Below are 18,264 nucleotides of genomic sequence, written 5' to 3'. Positions count from 1 at the left end.
ACAATTTAATTATTATGGTTGTTCCATATACGTCCACCAGTTTTATTCTATGGGCCACAGTGAATGGGAAAATAGTAGTACTTCCTCTTTGAATAGTCAAGAGGGAAAAACAAATAAAAAAATAGGGGTCGGTTGCTCCTCATTGTAATATCCATAATTATGGTAAGAGCAGGTTCATCGAAATCGAATATTATATTTAGGAATAGGAAGAGTTCGACTGGAAAATTTTCCTATCATGCGTATTCCTTTGAGTTTCGAAATACGAACAACATCACTACATCAGAATCATATCATTTAAATATTGATCGAAAGATCATTATTGTGTTTTGCTCAAATCAACATCGAAATCACATAGGAAGAAAACGTACAAAAGATAAAAATGAAAAAAAAAAAATCAACACCGAAATTGTAGAGGAAGAAAACATACAGAAGATAAAAATAAAAAAAAAATCAACACCAAAATTGCAGAGGAAGAAAACGTACAGAAGATAAAAATGAAAAAAAAAATTAACACCGAAATTGCAAAGGAAGAAAACGTACAGAAGATAAAAATGAAAAAAAAAATCAACACTTACAAAAATAGGGAGTGTTCGCTGTTCGGGGATATCTCCAAAACCTTTCCAATAATGAAGGAGCATTGTTGAAACGAAGCCGCTTTCGTCTCGTCGGCGAGGAAGAACTTCGGATGAAGAAATCGAAGAGGAAGAAGAAGAAATCGTAGACGAAAAAATCGAAGTATTTGACAGAGAGTGAGGAATCGAAGAGGGAGAGGGAGAATGAGGGATTTGAAGACCAAAATCCTCCGTTTCCCATGAATCCCTGCTGACGGACAACGATTTTCGCGAGAAAATCATGCTGAAACGGCATGGAAATGGCAGAGAAGCATGGGAAATGGCAAAGAAGTATGGGAGATTCGCAGAGACAGAATGGGAGGGAGTCCCGCAACGTGACAAATCCCCCCGATTCCCGAATCGCCGCTCGTTAAATTAACGAGCTAGCGAGCTGAACCTGTCTCTGGTCGAGCTCGGCTCGTTAATTTAAACGAGTTGATTTCGGATCTCAAGCTCGAGAGATAACGAATCGAACCGAGCCGGCACTGACTCGAACTCGAGCCGCTCGCGAACTGGCTCAGTTTGAAGCTACCCCTAGTTGCAACTGCCTTGTTAAAATATTAGGCTAGACTCAAGGAGGGAATGCGTTCCATACTTATGATTCTATCTTGCAAATTTTCTCAAACAAAGTGATAATCAATCTCAATATATTTTATTCTTTTATGAAAAACTAGATTTGAGGCAATACATATGGTTATTTGGTTGTCATAGTAGAATTTTCATAGGGGTGGTGATGCGAAACTCGAACTTAGTAAAGGAGGTTGCACCACAACATTTCATGACCCATTCGATCAAACAACTACATTTTGATATTTCTCAAAGATATAAGGTTTCTCTTAAGAAGAGTACAATACCCTCAAGTGGGCTTTTCCGTCATTGTGAATTGGCCTAAGTTGCATATGCAAATCCCTCAATGTTAGCATGTTTGTGACACTTATATAGGAGCCCTTGACCGGTAGATTTCTCGAGAAAGCAAAAGATTCTCTCCAATGCTTGCAACTGCGAAGTCTGATGTTTGTGTTTATATTAACTTACCATACTTACAACAAAGTATAGTTTTTAAAAGCAAAATGTACACAACTTTTGCTTAATGCTTTCATTAATAGGGATAACTTATGCTATAAAAATTCCATTGAGTGCTTCATTTATATTGACTAGGGGTGTGCACAACTTAAGTTGAAGTTGGTGTTTGAAAACCTAAATCCGGCCCCAAACCTTAACTCCAAATCTCGAACTAAAAAAAAAAAAAAAACAATCTCTCCGATACTTACCCTTACCCGATCCCTTCCTTGCAACCCTGTCCCTGTTGCATCCCTGAATCTTTTGCTCATCCTTGTTGCGGCCCATGGTCCAATCTATTATTCATTTAATATAATGCATTTTTAAAAAATTAATCTATAAGAATTGTTATATAATATAAATATAAATAGTAAAAAATCTTCCAAAATTAAAGAAGTTCTCTCTTTTCTTTTTAAATATATATAGTTTTACTTTTTAAAAAGATATATAAATTTATTAGGTTATGTTAATGTCAGGGTTAATTGAGTTCAGATTAGGTTTGGTAAAACCCTTCATTGCTCCCCAACCCATGCGGGTTTTCCCCTCGAACTCTGGTGTTCATCCCGGTATCTCTGTCTTTCTTGGATCCTTTGTCTGCCTAGTAAATTCATCTTTTCTCAAATAAATAAACGGTAATTGGCCAGGCTTTTTCACGAGCCTGTACTGTAGCATTTGGCCTTCACTGAAAAACAATGGAGTATACCTGTTGATTTCAACTTTTGCACTTTTGAGTCCCCTTTCACTTTTTTCTTCTCTTTGTTTATGAGAAAGTTAACTTTGTGATGACCACGACCCGCAAAGTTCTATCCAGTGAAAAGCTTGAATCAGAAAATGACAAACCCGTTTTCAAAGAGACAGGAACATGAGGGCCGTCGGGTGTAAAACTCCGACGCTCAGGCAGGTCGCTGGCGTCGACCATTATAGAACCTAATATAAATGTCGTTCCTGTTCTCAATGAACTCAGATTGGATATTCAGTCCAAAAGCATAACAAGTGACTTACTGTCCTTTGTGTGGAATTCAGAAATTATCATTTATGCGCGTGATTGCCAATGGGAAAAGTCAGTTAAGTGAGAATCTCCAAGCGGATTCGATTCAAATTTTAAAACTTAAACAGATTAAGAAATGGTCACCATATTTTAAATGGAAAGGATAGGAATCAGATAATCAGCAGCAGAAACGTGCCCGGTTCTGGTAGGTGTGGTGCTTTTTGTTCGATAGGAGGAGGAGCCCGTCTTCTGGCACGGAGGTAAGAGTCCGTATAAGGTAGAAGAGCTCGGGTGCTTGATTACAGACTGGATTTCAGAAACTTATCTCATCCCGTGCGTCCCTCGTTTCACTCCAAACGCGGGCTTGGGCGAGGGCGAGGTTGGTCAACCCGACGTTTCTCGCGATACGGCTAGTGGATTGTGGGAACCTGTTGGGTGTTGACTATTCTTCTTCCTGGAGTTTGGGTAGGTTAATCATCCCTCCGTGCAGAGAGTGAGGGAGTGATAGTTTGAAGAAGAAAAAGAGATTGCTCAGAAGTGTAGAATTTAAATTAAAAAGAGGAAAATTGAGAAGAGAGACGACAAGAAGCACAGATGGGTGCCGTGAAAACTGCAATCGGTGACGCTGTGATCACCTTTTTGTGGGTATTTTGCTCCTCCACGCTCGGCGCTCTCACATCAGTTGTAGCATCGGCGCTCGATATCCATGGGCAAGGTCCAACGCTTGCTATAACTGTCCTCATATTGACATTTTTGCTCCTGATCTTCACCGCGCTCGGAGAAATGCTGGGTGGGGCAACTTTTAATCCCACGGGATCTGCTTCCTTCTACGCTGCGGGAGTAGGAGGGGACACTCTCTCTTCGTTGGCTCTTCGTCTTCCTGCCCAGGTGGTTCCTCCTCTATTCTCTATTTGTTTATAGAAATGTTACATCGTGTATACTCATATTGAAGGTTGCGTTCAAATGCTTGTCCTCGTTTAAGTGGCTGCGGAGGCTAGGCTTGATTTTGACTCCTTCATTCCCTAACATGAGATTTTTTGGTTGGTCAGACAGCAGGGGCTGTTGCCGGAGCTGCTGCAATCATGGAATACATGCCTCTGCAGTATAAACACATGCTTGGGGGACCAGCATTAAAAGTGGACCTACAGACTGGTGCCATTGCTGAAGGCGTTTTAACCTTTTTAATGACTTTCCTTGTTCTTTACATAATACTAAGGGGTCCAAAGAACACTCTTCTTCAGATATTCTTGCTTGCCATCTCCACTATGACATTGGTAATTACGGGGTCTACTTATACTGGACCCTCCATGAATCCTGCCAATGTGAGTATTCTCATCCTCTTCCTGTTTTTCATGTCTTTGATATCCTGGTATCTTCCTTCGTTTTCTTTCATTATCTCTTCCTTGAAAGCTGCATTTTGGATGTTTAGTAGCCTGAGACATCTATGAATCCGCCTGTTGAAAATTGTTGTTATTGTATATTGAGTTTTGAGGATGAAATTGGTTTCACTTTATTTATTCTCATCAGACTATGAGGTTTTAAAATAAGGAGAATCAGCCATGGGTTCTTTCCATCTTGTATTAGATGTCTAACTATAGCCATTGTTTGTGTTGAAATGGAGGATTGTACCACTGAATTCTCTTCTTCATCCTGTTCTTGTGGATATTTGTCCTTTGTTTCTTTCTCTGTAATTGTGTTTTGTTATGGTACTTCCCGTCATATGATCAACAAGCATTTCAAAAAAATATATATGGTTGATGAGGCAAGTGAGACAAGAATAAGGATTGCCATGAAAGCCCACAAGGCGGTCTTGCAGTGATAATCTGCTCAAGGGTATGCTTCTCATCAATCAATTTCTAAAGAAATTTGTTCATTACGTAGATGTTTCATCTGTTTTAGAGAAATTATATTTGGTTAGTGTAGTCAGTGTGTCAAAGTGAAAATGAGATGAGTACATCTATCACAAGAGCTATATTTTTATTCCTTCTTTTTTTTTTTAAATGATTATTCCTTCTTTTTCATCAAAAGTAATTGATGGATAACTTTGTTGGACTTCAGCTGGTTTTCTGGTAATGATAATGGTAAGTAGAACAGTTGAAGAAAAAAATGGTTGATAGAAATGGATCCATTTAAGTTGGTGGTGACCTGGTAATGAGGGAAGGATCTCCCCGATTTTCTGATTTATAGTGATGCAAATATCTCTGATTCCTTCAATTCCGTATCCCAATTACCAGTCCTTTGTAAGAGGTCTTGCTAGAAACCAATTGGGACTTATAGACATTGTTGTTGTTCTTTGAAGTTGAGACTTTCTTTGACAGTGCTTCATATATATATGACATTAAAAATGCAAATGCAATTATTGGTAATAATTGGTTCTGTAATGGTTCTCTATATAGAGGATGTATCACTTTCATCAATGTGACAATGGATTCGTGGCCAGTGAGTTTTTTTTTTTTCCTGTTCTTTTGGATAGCTCGATGTCTTCTTATATTTTTTATCTTTGTCCATTACATTGTGAAAGCTGAAAATCGTGTAAACTTCTAATCTACTTTTGTAACTTGTTGAGTTTTGGTATCATAAGTAACGATGAATTTCCAGAGAGATCAACTGAGTTTCAACCTACTTATGAATGAAATGGTACTGAATTTAATCTACGGCTGAATGAAATGGTCTCGTTATACTCTATGAAATCAACATGATTTGGCTAGCTTGGTCAAGTTGTCATTTAAAAATTGCAAACAGTCTTTTGAGCCTTTTAATATAAGTCAGCACTATTTAAAAAAAAATAAAAATGCAAACAGTGGTAGACTTCTTTCAAAGAGTTTCATCTCATGACACTAAAGTTTCTTTCAGACATATACCTTTAGTTTGTTGAGGAAGTTAATCAATTAAAGTGATTGGCTAATCAAAATTATTAAGTTTGACAATGAATATCTATGAAACCCTGGTCATCTTTCTTGTGGTGGCTGCAAGAACTTTGCTAGTCTGAATTGTTAAGCAGTAATTAATCTGCTTTTGTTTTTTTTTCTAGCAAGAATAAAACCATCTTGATAGTTTGGCCTGTGGTAAGGACGTTTCTTGCGTTAAAATATTTGATAATTCATATATTTAAGTTCTCTTTATAATTTTGCCTGATTTTTCTTTGTTTAAAGACTGCAGTTTTTGTGGAGTCTTCCTACTTAGTAAGCACTTGGCACTCCTTGAATTGTTTAAATATATCTTGTGGCATTAAACAAGATTTTTTTCCTCAAAACCCTAAAATAGGTTCAAACCCTAAACCCTTAACCCTATACTCTAACCCTTACTCTTAACCCTAGACCCTAAAAGGAAATGGTCAATTGATAATAGGTGTTTTCTTAAGAGGGACATAATCAGTGTCTTCTTTCCATTGCATAATGGGTAAATTTGTTTTTAGGGGTGATCATTATTTTAACTCTATTTATATCTTATTTGTAGGCTCTCCCTCTTCTTTAGAAACTGTGTTTAACATCTTTAGTAAATTATTCTCATAATTTTTTAGGGAAAATGGAAATTTTGGCAATAAATTTTCAAGCATTTTTGACTTGTTATTTCCTCACTGTATCTCTATGTACATTTGTTGTACCTGCAACTTCTAGACTTCTTACCTGAAGATTACTATGTATTCTATTTGTTTTACTGGGAAATTTACCTAACAATTGCTGAATTAGGTGCCTTTTGAGTTTATTTTATTTTAGGCAGCCAGAGCATCTAGGCTTTGAACTTAATGTTTATTACTCACCTCTCTTTTCTTTCTTTGTCATTCTTTCCAACTTTTTGCTTTCACTAAAAATAAACAAACAGAAAAAAGTAAACAATGAAGAATATCATTCATCCTACTGCGTAAAAATGTGCATGACATTAAAAGTTGCAGTTTGATAACTCGTCTTGGTGTATACTGGTTATATTTAACAATATTAACTGCTTGGTATGCAAGTTTATAGATCATGTTGAACTGGTGAAAGTTGAAGGGAGATACTCTTGTCTGTATTTCTCATCTCGATCTTAAAAATGTCATTGGCGAAAAAAGTTGGTTCATTTTAAGTGGAAGAAGTTACTTGGTTAAGTGTTACCTAACCACAGTAGGTGTCACTTTATAAGTGAACAGTTTGCTTGATCTTTTTTCTCATTCTCTCTCTCTCTCTCTCTCTCTCTCTCTTTCTTGTGTAAAATCTTATTTCTCATTCTTAATTTCTGTAGTTGGTTTCCATCCTTATACAATGCAGATTATTGCTCTCACTGGACCATACTCCGTTATTAATCACGGATATGTATTATCCTTAATCTGGTTTCGTATACAACTATAAGAGCTAAATTTTAATACGTATCTATCGAGAATATATCACTTCATGTTTATATGGGATTGCTAGGGGTTGATCAGATGGTAGGAAGTTTTAAAGAATATGTTACTTGTTCGCTGGATATATGATGTCTTTTCCTTTAAATGAAAACTCAGTACACTTGGCAGTGTTCTTGTTATGAGATTATTTTGTCTTTGTGCAGTTAAAAAAATTGTTCATTAAGTAAAAGACGGTTAACAATACATGCCGACACACATTTAAAAGAAAAGAAGAGAGAGAGAGAGAGAGAGAGAGGCAAAGTTCTGTTTTCCCTTTTTTTTTTTTTTTACTTCTCTTTAATATTTGCTTGATTGTGCTTATAAATTCAGCAAAAGGGGCCATATGCCTATCAGTAGATTCTCTCTAGTTATTATGAAAGGACTTGGAGATATTATTATCATTTATTGCAGTTAAAACCTGTTAACAAGAAACTATTGGCAATATTTGTGAATATTTTTATTTTCTATTTATGGCCGTAGTGGTTGTTTATTGTCGAAGCTAATAAATTGTCTCCAGATTGTTCTTCCTCCAGCTAGTTGGTTCCACTCAAATTTGCCTTCTCAAGTTTTGTCTGAATTATGTTTCGCAGGCCTTTGGGTGGGCGTATGTGTACAATCGACATAATACATGGGAGCAGTTTTATGTGTACTGGATTTGCCCTTTCGTAGGAGCAATTCTGGCTGCTTGGGTATTCAGGTACCTGTGTCCACCTCCTGCAATTGGGAAGCAGAAGAAAGCGTAATATTTGGACTGTGGCAGCGTAATTTGGTATTCTTAACTAGCAGAAATAATTAATTAGTTTGTGGTTGGATCTTAAATCATCCAGATTTCCAAAAAGTTGTATACCTTTCTGAGGTTATTCAGTAAAACTGTTTATTGCCAGATGAAACTTCATTGCTGCCCTTGGTGCAGGCTCTTGTACTGGAATGTTGGAATATTAAGTGGTTTCATTAATCCCTTCTGGTGGTTTCAACCTTTCTTTTTTCTAATCCTCTCATCATTTTGATGCTCTGCTCTTTCAATGCTGGAACTGCTGCTATTCAAGACAGGCCATCTTGGCATTTGTGATTTCTTCTGTGACAATAACAATCTATCCTTGTTTCTCTCAGCCAGGAGGATTGTGGAACATTTCTTTGGTAAACCACTACAGTTTTTAGTTATTCTTATAATATGTTCATAGTTTAAAGAAAGTTGTTTATGGCATTTGAAAAAAATGACTGGAATGGATACATGACCAAATAGTAAAATTGATATTAGTTGCATAGAACAGAATTGAAATATTTGAAATTTTGAAGTCCATAGACCTTGAACTGTTAAAATGGCACCAGCTTGCTTGGTGTGGTTTACTGTTTTGTATTAAATGATTTATGGATGTGAGTAATAGTTTCTACGTTTTGGGTTATTTTTCCTGTCTTTGTATTTTTTACACTTTCTTTTCTGTTGCACATTCAATTGGCTAAATTACTCCAAAAGAACTATGGAAGATGCAAGCAATTTGAAGCACAGCACAGGTTGAGACCAAGGACCGACTTAAATATCATATGGCATTCTTATAGACTACCATCTTTTTTCTCTTCTGTAAGGTTCCTGTCTCCACTGGTTTTTCCTTTCAAACATGTACTGGTGCATTGTTGATCCTAAAAATAACAAGAAGAAAAACACAAGTTTCCCTTTCTTTCTTGCTTTTCCACCATCGCTTGGTTTTCCGGAAGTCTTTTCTAAAACATCATCTTCAAGTTCCAGAAATTTGTATCTCGTGAAATTTCTTTTAAAATCCCTGAAAAAATTTAAAAATTTTCAGAAGAATGTCATAAAAATTCTTGGAAATTCCAAGGTGTCTAAATTTTTTTAAAAAAGGTATAAAAATTCTGAGATCAATACTTTCTTCTTTTTGTTTTTTAGGTCCATGCTTGTGGATGAAAATCTTTCTTCAAGATGTGGGTGTTTATTCATTGTATGCCTGCCTTACCACACTCAAAATAAACGTTAGCCCTTTTTTAAAGATTTATCTTTGTTTCTTTTGTATTGTCCCTTCCTAAAGTTCTTTTTCTTCCTTCACATCTTTTGTCGGTATCTAGTAATGAAGTCACCTCACCCAAGAACTATCTTCATTAGTATGCTTATTAACACTAGATTTTGCCTTAAGATAAAGATTTTTCCTCCTCAGTTGTTCTTCTTCATTATCTTTCAATTCTATTTCATATATTGGGAGGATACCTAACAGCCGATCCAAGCTTTTACGAATGCCGGTATTTCTTATATCCCATGACTTTAGAAATGCCTTGAAAAATTTGTCATATCAACAATTAATTTACCCATTTCATTTTCAATTCATCATATTGGGCTATCAAAAGATTGATCCAAGAGTCCTTGAACATTGTAGTTCTTCATATGTTACTTCTAGCTTGGCCAAATTTATTTTGTTATTTTATAAGTTGAGACCATTTTAAACTCATTTGGTCCTAAGACACATAGGAGAAGGTTAATGACCAAGGAATTTGTCATGAGTTGCTCCTTGTCTTCCATAGTGAGTTCTCAAAATTCTATGGAGACCTTTTCCCGACCAATTATTTTATGTAGGTCAAATGATCCATTATTTGTGACATGTCAAATGTCTCAATCTATGGATTAAAGAAAAAACTCCATCCTTATCTTCCAATAAGCATAATTTGTTCCATTGAACATTAGAGAACTATTGGCGGATTGTCCTTTGGGAAGGAGCATCTTGCTTTGTGTCGAAAGACACCTCAAGTGGCATTAAGGTAATATGCATGTCCACATCAAGGAGGTGGCACAAAGGGTAAATAAGCGCTCATCTCATAATGATGGCACAAGGGTGTAATTATGTAAGATGATGTATGTCTACTTATGTCTTTTCATTTTGAAAATTTGTAGCTCTAAGGGCAATATAGTCAACGTAACACTCTCTCATAAACTATAAATAGAGGCTTAAAGTAAAGGGTAGAGGATTCAAGCCTTCCTCTCTTCACTCAAATTCGTCCCTAACCTTTTTCCCTTCTCCCAAGCTCTCTCAAACTCCATCTCTCTAGCCTTGTCTCCTTTTCTTCTTATCTTCTTTCTTCCTTTCCTTTCTTCTCCTCTTCTTCTTCTTCCTCTCCTCTCCTACCACTTTGGTCAATGACCTTACCATAGGATCCTAAATCCAACATGGTATTAGAGGAATGAGTTTAGGATCCTAATATTAAGGCGGTAATTAAATGAGTTTGGTCAAGCTTCATGTGTACTTATTGGTTGGTGAAGCAAGGCTCGACAAGCAAGCAAGATAAGTTTTCTTTTCTACCTTTCATGAGATGTTTTTGATAGTGTTTTGATCTCGGTAAGAGGCTTGTTGGTTGATCCTTCTAAAAGATAACTATTCCATCTTATACAAGATCTTTTATGCTCGGTTTACTTTGAAGAAAATGTTGAAGTGCTTAGTTTGAGTATATGTTGGATTTAAGCACATGTTTTGATTTTCCTCTCTTAGAAAAACATATGGTGGATGAAGCTTTCTTGTCCTCTTGCTGTATATGAGGATTATCATGATCAAAATATGATTAAATTCGTTCAAAACTATTTTATGTTGATGTTTGCATAATTACTCAAAAAAAGGGCTCGGTGGAGGCTATTTTTTTTATTATCATGAGAAGGAATTTTTTTTGAAAAGGTTATGATCTTTTGCACGATTTTAGAAAGAAAGAAAAACTTTGAATAGAAAAGAGATAAACCAACGAACAATTTTGAGAATAGTGTATGATCAAGTAAAACACTTGAAGGCATGCGATTAATAAGAAAACAAGTGTAAGGATAGCATATGACCAATAATATTGGGTGATATTCGTGGATAACTTGAGTATTCTAGCTACTTCAATAAGATGTCTATTTTTATCTCAGAGACTCCATTTTGTTGGGGGTGCAAACACAAGATGATTGATGGACTATGTGCCTCTTGTGACCAAAACTTGAAATTGAGAGGAAAAATATTCTTTGGCATTGTTTGAGTTGAAAATCTGATTTTTTTTTTGTGGATAGTAAAGACTTCTAATCTATCTTTCATTGGATATGACCAAGTAACTCTAGTATGACTATCCAAAAATATCACAAAATACTTAGATTGAGAAATATTTGGTACTTTGACTAGTCCCCATACATCGAAATGAACTAAAGAAAAAAACTATAAGCCACTTTGTCTTCCCTGGGTAAAAAAAAAAATTTGTGATGCTTCCCAAACTCACAAAACTCACATGATAATTTAGTAAAGGATTTAAAGGATGGAACTAATGTTTGTAAACTTGAGAACACAAGATGCCCAAGTCAGTTATGCCACTGCACAATTTCTTGATTTGTTGTTGTTATGGTTGTCAAAATTATTGAGTCTAGAAGGTGGAGACCTCCTCTCTCATAGGTATCACTAATCACCTATTTCATCTCGTTCTCCTAAAATACACAATGAGAAGGAAAAATAGTTAAGTTTCTTGGTTAATTGGATAATGGACATAAGATAAATGGTAATTGTGGAACAAATAAAACATTAGTGAGTGAGAGAGAGGAGGTTATAATAGAAGTACTGGCACCTTGAACTTTGGTTTGGGAGCCATCTGCAATAAATACAAATCGATCAATAGTGCAATGAGATAAAGAGGACAAGTTTTTAATTTTACCAGTAAGATGTTCAGAGGCTCAAGAGTCAATGATCCATGGTGAAAAACTGGAACATGAAAAAAAAAAGGTACTACTAGTAGCAACTATTAGGTTTTTAGTTTTTGCAATAGATTATAATCTTCTTTTGTAAAAACCATCTTTCCTTTTGAAACATCCAAGGACACTTCTTGATTGGTTTATGTGGTAGTAATCGAGGTTTGATTAGCTTTAGAGAATCTGTTTTTTCATGTACGTTCTAGCACTTTTCCACATGATTGCTTAGGCCACATGAAGTATGCTTTCTATTTTGACCATAACTTGAAGAATTATAAGTGGAATCACCACCACTTATTCCTCTACCTCTCCCACTTGACCTACCACATCTTTGTCATTCCCTACGATTGTTGTCATTCCCCCTTGGGAGAACATGGCAGAATTTTTAACTTGATTTGATTGAGATGTGGATCCTTGGTTGGAATCCTAAGCATGACAATATCCACATCATGGAAGGAGGGTCTAGCAGAAGAGCTAAGAACCTGAGGTTTAGTATCATCTAGATAAGGTTTTATATTTTCAAGAAAGATGGCAGAGACAAGGGCTTCTCTTTGTTTTTCTCGAGTAGCTATGTTGGTGGAATATGGGTGAGCAACTTTACATTCTTGTAGAAGGTCTTTGAATATGGCAAAATACTCATGAAGGTTATCACCTTATTTCGTTGTATATATCTCCTAAAAATTTCATAAATATTTTGAAGACTATCAGGAGTAGAGTAAAATTTTGAACATGTTTCCCATATATACTTGGTTGTATCCAAGTGAACAATGTTATGGGCAATAGATTCTTCTGTACTATTTATCAACCACTTGTGATGAGAGGGATCATCTTCATGAATAGATGACTAGGTTAAATGTCATTGAAGAGCAGGTATGGAAAAATATTACAACGCTTTAACAACAAGAAGTCTCAGAGGTGTTTCATGGAAGTAGGTTTTACAGGAGAGTCAAAGATAAAAATATTTTAGTTATATTAGTCTTATATTTATGTTCAATTGCTCAATTGTTCAAGGACTTATTTTTTAATGTTTAATTTTGGGTGTAACTAGGATAAATATAGTTTAATTATAATTTGATTCTAATTGTTTCCTCTATTATAAATATAGGCTCATTGTACTCAAATTAAAACAAGTCTGTGAAGTATTATCTTTTTTAGAAATTCAACATGGTATCAAAGGACTTGGTCAACCCACAGAAATAATGTGATCCTTTTTTGATTTATTATATCTAGTAGTTTAAGTTTTTATTCTACCTTTTTTTTTCTTTCTAGTCCTAATATCCATTGTTTCCTTGGCATTATAACCTCCATAATGAAATTTTAATATTGGAAATTATATATTCAAAAAAAGATATTGAGTTTACTTTCCAATGCTAAAAGAATTTTAGGATCGATATTTGAAGCAATAGTTAGACAAAAAGAACGAGACTTTATATGAAGAATTACATATCAAAATAAATATATGTATGTGTATTTTCTAATCTATTAAACTTATTCTCAATCTGAGTTTTTTAGAGGGAGATACTAATATTTGAAGAGTCAATGGTCATGCTGGCCAAAAGAATAAAGAATACTCAGTTTGTCTAGATTATAGAGTCTAAAATCTATCAAATTATTTTTCTCAAAAGAAGTATATTTAATGAAAAAATTATACTTGAATGAAACATATCAAAGTCTAGTTTTAAAATGAGTAATTTTCATGTCAATCTAATCTACATATAAGGAGGTATTCTCATTGAAATTGGCAATGGGTCATGCTACACAAAAAATCAAATCATGTGGTTATAAAAAAAAGCTTTTTTGTTATGTCAAATTAGATATAAAAGTAAAGATCTTTGAGTCTAGTGTCTTATGTAATAAAGTTTTTTTGTGATTTTGAGCTATATTCTGGTAGATATTGATATTAGAAGTACTAAAGATTAGTTTTGTTGAAAAAATTTCCTTTTCCTTTTTCTCTCCTATTATCTCTCCATGGATTGACGAGAATTGCATTTCATTTTCTCCTAGATTCATAATTTTTTAGCCAAATTTCTCTTCTAATCAGAGAATTTTGGTCAGACTTAGTCATGATGTGCTCATTTAAGGTGTGCAATATCATGCTTCTATGTTGTTTTCATGTTTTGCATTTTTATTACTTGGTTGAGTATCTTCTGCATTATCAACTCCAAAAACTTGTGGTCACCATAAAAAAGTTATACTTGGTCAAACTTATTAAATTAGTCTCCCCTAGTTTTTTTTTTTTTTTTAAATAAAGGTCACATTCTAGATGTGTTTGGAAGTATGAGTGTTACATAGTCATCTCCTTCCTGTTAATGTTGTTTTCCTCTAGCATTTCTTCAATTTATGATTTTGCATTTTTATCACTTCAAAGTAATACCTAGACCAACTACCTAAAAGTATAAGAGTGTGTCTAACATCCAGTTTGAATAAACTCTTTTTATTTTTTACCCAAGAGGTGATTTGTGTTTGAGCTACCCTTAAAAAGTGAACAGTCTCTTTGTTGTGCTATAAAGTTGTGTTGTTTTTCTACCTTTAAAATTGAACGGAGTGTGTTCTAGGCTATAGCTGTTTTAATTGGTGTATGGAGTTTTGTCATACAAGTAGGAGTGATTTTCTTCTTGCATATTATGTTTTTTCTAAGCTGGGCCTTTATGTCATTTTTATCCCCAGTTTGAAGGAGAGAAGTAGAAGAAGAAGTAGAAGAGGAAGTACAAGAAAGAGATATTTTATACCACATGTTGTGGTTATTTTTATGTGATCACAATATTCAAGAAAAGGGAGAGCAAAAGATGAAAATTATGCATCTATGAAAACAACGAATTTGGAGAGCTTAGATCAACACTTTAACATTAACGTGCATGGCATGCATGGCCGAAAGTACAAAGAGTCAAATTACTCGACTGATTGAGAACACAAGGCAGTCAAATTATTCCAAAGAATCGTACCAAAAAACAGAATTTGAAGTCGGATTTAAAACAACTAGAACATAGATTGTGGATAATCAAAATAGGTAATTGAATATCCTTACTTGTTATGTCCTTTGCTTGTTGCCATCCCTACCCTAGAGTGACTTATCAAACAAAGGAGAAAGGGGGGGCGATTGTCAATTTCCTCTTTTTATTATTTTATTTTCAAATTATTTATAGGATAAAAATTATTTTTAACAATTAGTTTCATAAATTTTTTAATAGTTTAGGTACAAAATATTTTTCTTACTTTTATTTTTATTCAAATGACTGTGTTTAAAAATTATTCTTATATCTCCTATATTTAAAAATCACATTTAAATTTAACATAAAAATATAAAACATGCTAAGTGGACTTGTCTTTTAGGTCACTGCGGTCCACTTGTCCAGCTCACCACAGAGCAGAAGATTTTTTCTCCCTCACCGCCGGCTATAAGAGCAATGCTTTGTCTCAATACGAGACCCCCAAAACCCTAAACCCCTGCATTTCCTCGCCGACCTTTTGAGTGAGGCTTCTTCATCCTAGGGAGGAAACCCTTCAGCTTCTTTTTTGCGATCTCAATTGTACGGCTGCCTCTTCTTTGTCTCGTTATTGTTTTACGTTTTCTTTTAGTCAGTTTTTATTTCCATGACCGGGTAGCTCATGTGTTCCTTTTCTTTTTGGATGTCGTAATGTTGAGTTGTTATGTGGATCTTCTGATTTTAGTTTCTGTTGTGTGGCTATGATGATGTGATATAGTGGATGTTTTGCGTTTGGGTGTAAATAGATTTTTGTTTTTCTGCGTTTATGTCGTTCTAACTGTTAGTAATTTTATTTTCAAGATGAAATATTCTGGGAGTGTATCTTTTTAGTTGTTTATGATTATCATATTGATATCGGAGGCCTCAGTGAGGCTTCTTCATCCTAGAAAAGTCCCGTTGCTTACGATATTTTGTAGGCTATTCTCTGCTTTTACTATGGAGGAATTCGATTATGAATTCCTTGTGATTTTGATACAACATAGTGGGCAATATTTGTCTTGTAACCAACAATAATTATAACCTTTGTTTTGTAACTCCTATTTTTTGGATATCAGGCCTTTATGCTTGATGGATGCTTCTCATTTCACAAAAAATTATAGTGGTGGTGCCGTCTCTTAGTCAGGCTCCATGATTTGACTTGTTTGTCATTTTGAACTGCTTGGGGATAGCTGCTTTGTAGCTATTTGCTGTTGCCCCTATGCTATGTGATCCATAAGTATTTTGGTTCATCTTACTCCCTCACTCATTGTTATCTCGTTACATTTCTTTTCGTCTCATGGTTATAACATTATATTTCTTTTTATCTCATGGTTATCTTGTAATATTTCTTATTTGACTGAACTAGGAGTAGTGCTTCAAGATAATGGATACCTATTTGACTAAGAATTTTTCTTCTGCTGACGTTTTTAACTTATTTGAATTTGATTACCTTTTTTTTTTTACTGAAACTGTATGTTGCTACTATACACATTTATTATTGGTCCTTTAGTCAACCTAATTAAGGTGGGAAATGCAATGTAAGATGCAGTAGATCAGAGAAAACAAGTTTGGATTATACAATAGTTGGATTTATTGTATGAGTAGATATCTAGAAGTAGTTACCTTTCTTTCCAAGTGGGTAGTTACCTTTCTTTCCAAGTGGGCAGTTACCTTTCTTAATGAATACGATATATTGCTCGTTGTACTAATTGTCTTGATCTTCTCCTGTTCTTCAACAGGTGCTAAGGGGAGCACAGTTATCCATTAACTGAGCTATGGCATTCTGCAGTCGGATTGGTGGCCTTGTCAGGCAGTCTGTTGCATCCAACAGTGTCTCTGCTGGACCTGCATCCATGCTTAATGCTATTCGTGCCATGTCATCAGCAAAGCTTTTTGTTGGTGGTATAAACCTTGTTCGTTACTACAGTTGATCATCTGTTTGGTTAAATTGTATATACAAACAAATTGAATTGGTTGACTTGAGGTCGTGTGTTACATTTCTTATTTGATTTCTCCCTTTTTCTGTCTTGTAGGACTCTCATGGGGGACAGATGATCAGACCCTCAGGGATGCTTTCACCAGCTTTGGGGATGTAGTTGAGGGTAAGTTTTTTCTGTATGTTGTTTTAGTTTTTGTGGTGAAAGCAGAGGTAGGTTTTTGCTGTATGTTGTTTTGGTTTATGTGGTGCAAGTAGAAGTAGGTTTTTTGCATTTCTGTTTATGTGGTGAAAATAGAAGTGGATTTTTTCTATGTTTTGATTTATAAGGTTAAAATAGAACCTCCACTCTGATCGTTTCTTTTTCCTTTGATGTATAAGGAAAAAAATTGCAAGGGAAGTAAGATTATTTTCTGTTCTTTTTGATACAGCAAGGGTAATCACTGATAGAGACACCGGGAGGTCTAGGGGTTTCGGTTTTGTGAATTTTGCAACAACTGAGGCTGCTACTGCTGCATTAGGCATGGATGGACAGGTTAATTATTTACTGATTTTTTCTGATTTATCTTTTTGGGTAAAGTTAGAAGGCAAAATTTTAGTGAATGGATGATAGTGATTTTCTTTCATATTCTTGTTATCAGGAACTCCACGGTCGAAACATCAGAGTGAACTATGCAAATGATAGACCTAGCGGTGGGTTTCGGGGTGGCTATGGTGGTGGTGGAGGATATGGTGATGGAGATGCTGGTGGCAGTTTTTAAGTGTTTGGCTTCTGCAGTTATGGTTGCTCTGGTATCACTTCCGGTCTACTTTGTGTTAGAGCTGGAAATTTTGAACTGAGTAAGAGATTTGAATTGTTTGTAGTGGTTTGGCTAGGTTTTTACTTTTACCTAAAGATACTTGTCTGGGATTCGGCATCATATAGTTTCAAACATTGAACATGGTACACTCCTCTGTGGTGAAAATGAGGCAGTCTTGGTGTACAGTAATATTGTTCACTGTTCGCCTTGTTTAATCCATGAAAAGTTGAGTGCAATGCAGTGCTACTGAATATGATGTGTCGTGCTTGACCTGTATGTTTGACAACATTTTAGTAAATACAAGGCGATGGCGTGCATTGGTTTTACAAATTTGTTGCAGATGAGTACACTGTAACAAGTTTGGCCAAGGTGAGAACTTGGTCATCTTTTTAGATAGGTTAGCCAGACATCTGGTTTAATACATGCTGAAGGGGTAATATCTTGACTCGAGTGTGAGAAAGACCTTGCCAGGCGAAGTAAGGTGGGTGAAAAAGAGAGTGGTGGTCACCTTCCTTCCCCCTTCCATGAAAAAAAAGGAGGGGAGGGCCACCCTCTCTGTATTTTGGTGGATGGTAGGGGGCAGTGCCACCACCCCCTTACCGCTCCTGTTACTAGTACATTAGCAAAATTTGATAATTGCATGAACAAGGTTATATTTAGTTTTGTTTTAGAGAAAAGCGAATTGTTAGCATTAAAATGGTTATATTTGAAAATTTCATATTTCCATCCAAAGATGAACCAGCACATGCTTTATTGCTTTGAATTCATCAACTAGTTTCTACTCTTCTTGCCCAGAGGCCTATCTTCGGAAGAGGCTCTTTATCTGAGAGAACCCATTTAAGGAGCACGAAAAC

The 18,264-nt window shown here is 35.3% G+C and overlaps 2 protein-coding genes across 2 annotated transcripts; both read left to right on the top strand.

The window, feature by feature from the left end:
- The first annotated feature begins 2,772 nt into the window (after positions 1 to 2,772).
- On the top strand, positions 2,773 to 7,973 carry LOC137962582 (aquaporin SIP1-2). The gene is made up of 3 exons (XM_068809537.1): positions 2,773 to 3,546; positions 3,708 to 3,980; positions 7,606 to 7,973. Exons 1-3 carry the CDS (start codon positions 3,253 to 3,255, stop codon positions 7,756 to 7,758), a joined length of 720 nt encoding a protein of 239 aa, XP_068665638.1. The 5' UTR covers positions 2,773 to 3,252; the 3' UTR covers positions 7,759 to 7,973.
- Positions 7,974 to 15,084: 7,111 nt separating this feature from the next.
- Positions 15,085 to 17,646, top strand: LOC137962572 (glycine-rich RNA-binding protein 2, mitochondrial-like). Its single transcript, XM_068809525.1, has 5 exons — positions 15,085 to 15,238; positions 16,414 to 16,576; positions 16,708 to 16,776; positions 17,042 to 17,145; positions 17,252 to 17,646. Exons 2-5 carry the CDS (start codon positions 16,450 to 16,452, stop codon positions 17,369 to 17,371), a joined length of 420 nt encoding a protein of 139 aa, XP_068665626.1. The 5' UTR covers positions 15,085 to 15,238; positions 16,414 to 16,449; the 3' UTR covers positions 17,372 to 17,646.
- The last annotated feature ends 618 nt before the right edge of the window (positions 17,647 to 18,264 follow it).

Source organism: Aristolochia californica, unplaced genomic scaffold, assembly GCF_029961685.1.
Source record: "Aristolochia californica isolate CCGP_79_NKW_82.1479 unplaced genomic scaffold, dmAriCali1.0.hap1 SCAF_1, whole genome shotgun sequence".
NCBI classification, from domain to species: Eukaryota; Viridiplantae; Streptophyta; class Magnoliopsida; order Piperales; family Aristolochiaceae; genus Aristolochia; species Aristolochia californica.
The sequence above is the reverse complement of the archived record's forward strand: the minus strand, read 5'-3'. Positions and strand labels throughout refer to the sequence as shown.

Coding starts and splice junctions, on each gene's coding strand:
- LOC137962582 (XM_068809537.1), top strand. CDS start 3,253: ATGGGTGCCGTGAAAACTGCAATCGGTGACGCTGTGATCACCTTTTTG. Junction 3,547..3,707: donor CTCTTCGTCTTCCTGCCCAG/GTGGTTCCTCCT, acceptor TTGGTTGGTCAG/ACAGCAGGGGCTGTTGCCGG. Junction 3,981..7,605: donor CCTCCATGAATCCTGCCAAT/GTGAGTATTCTC, acceptor TATGTTTCGCAG/GCCTTTGGGTGGGCGTATGT.
- LOC137962572 (XM_068809525.1), top strand. CDS start 16,450: ATGGCATTCTGCAGTCGGATTGGTGGCCTTGTCAGGCAGTCTGTTGCA. Junction 16,777..17,041: donor CTTTGGGGATGTAGTTGAGG/GTAAGTTTTTTC, acceptor TTTTTGATACAG/CAAGGGTAATCACTGATAGA. Junction 17,146..17,251: donor CATTAGGCATGGATGGACAG/GTTAATTATTTA, acceptor TCTTGTTATCAG/GAACTCCACGGTCGAAACAT.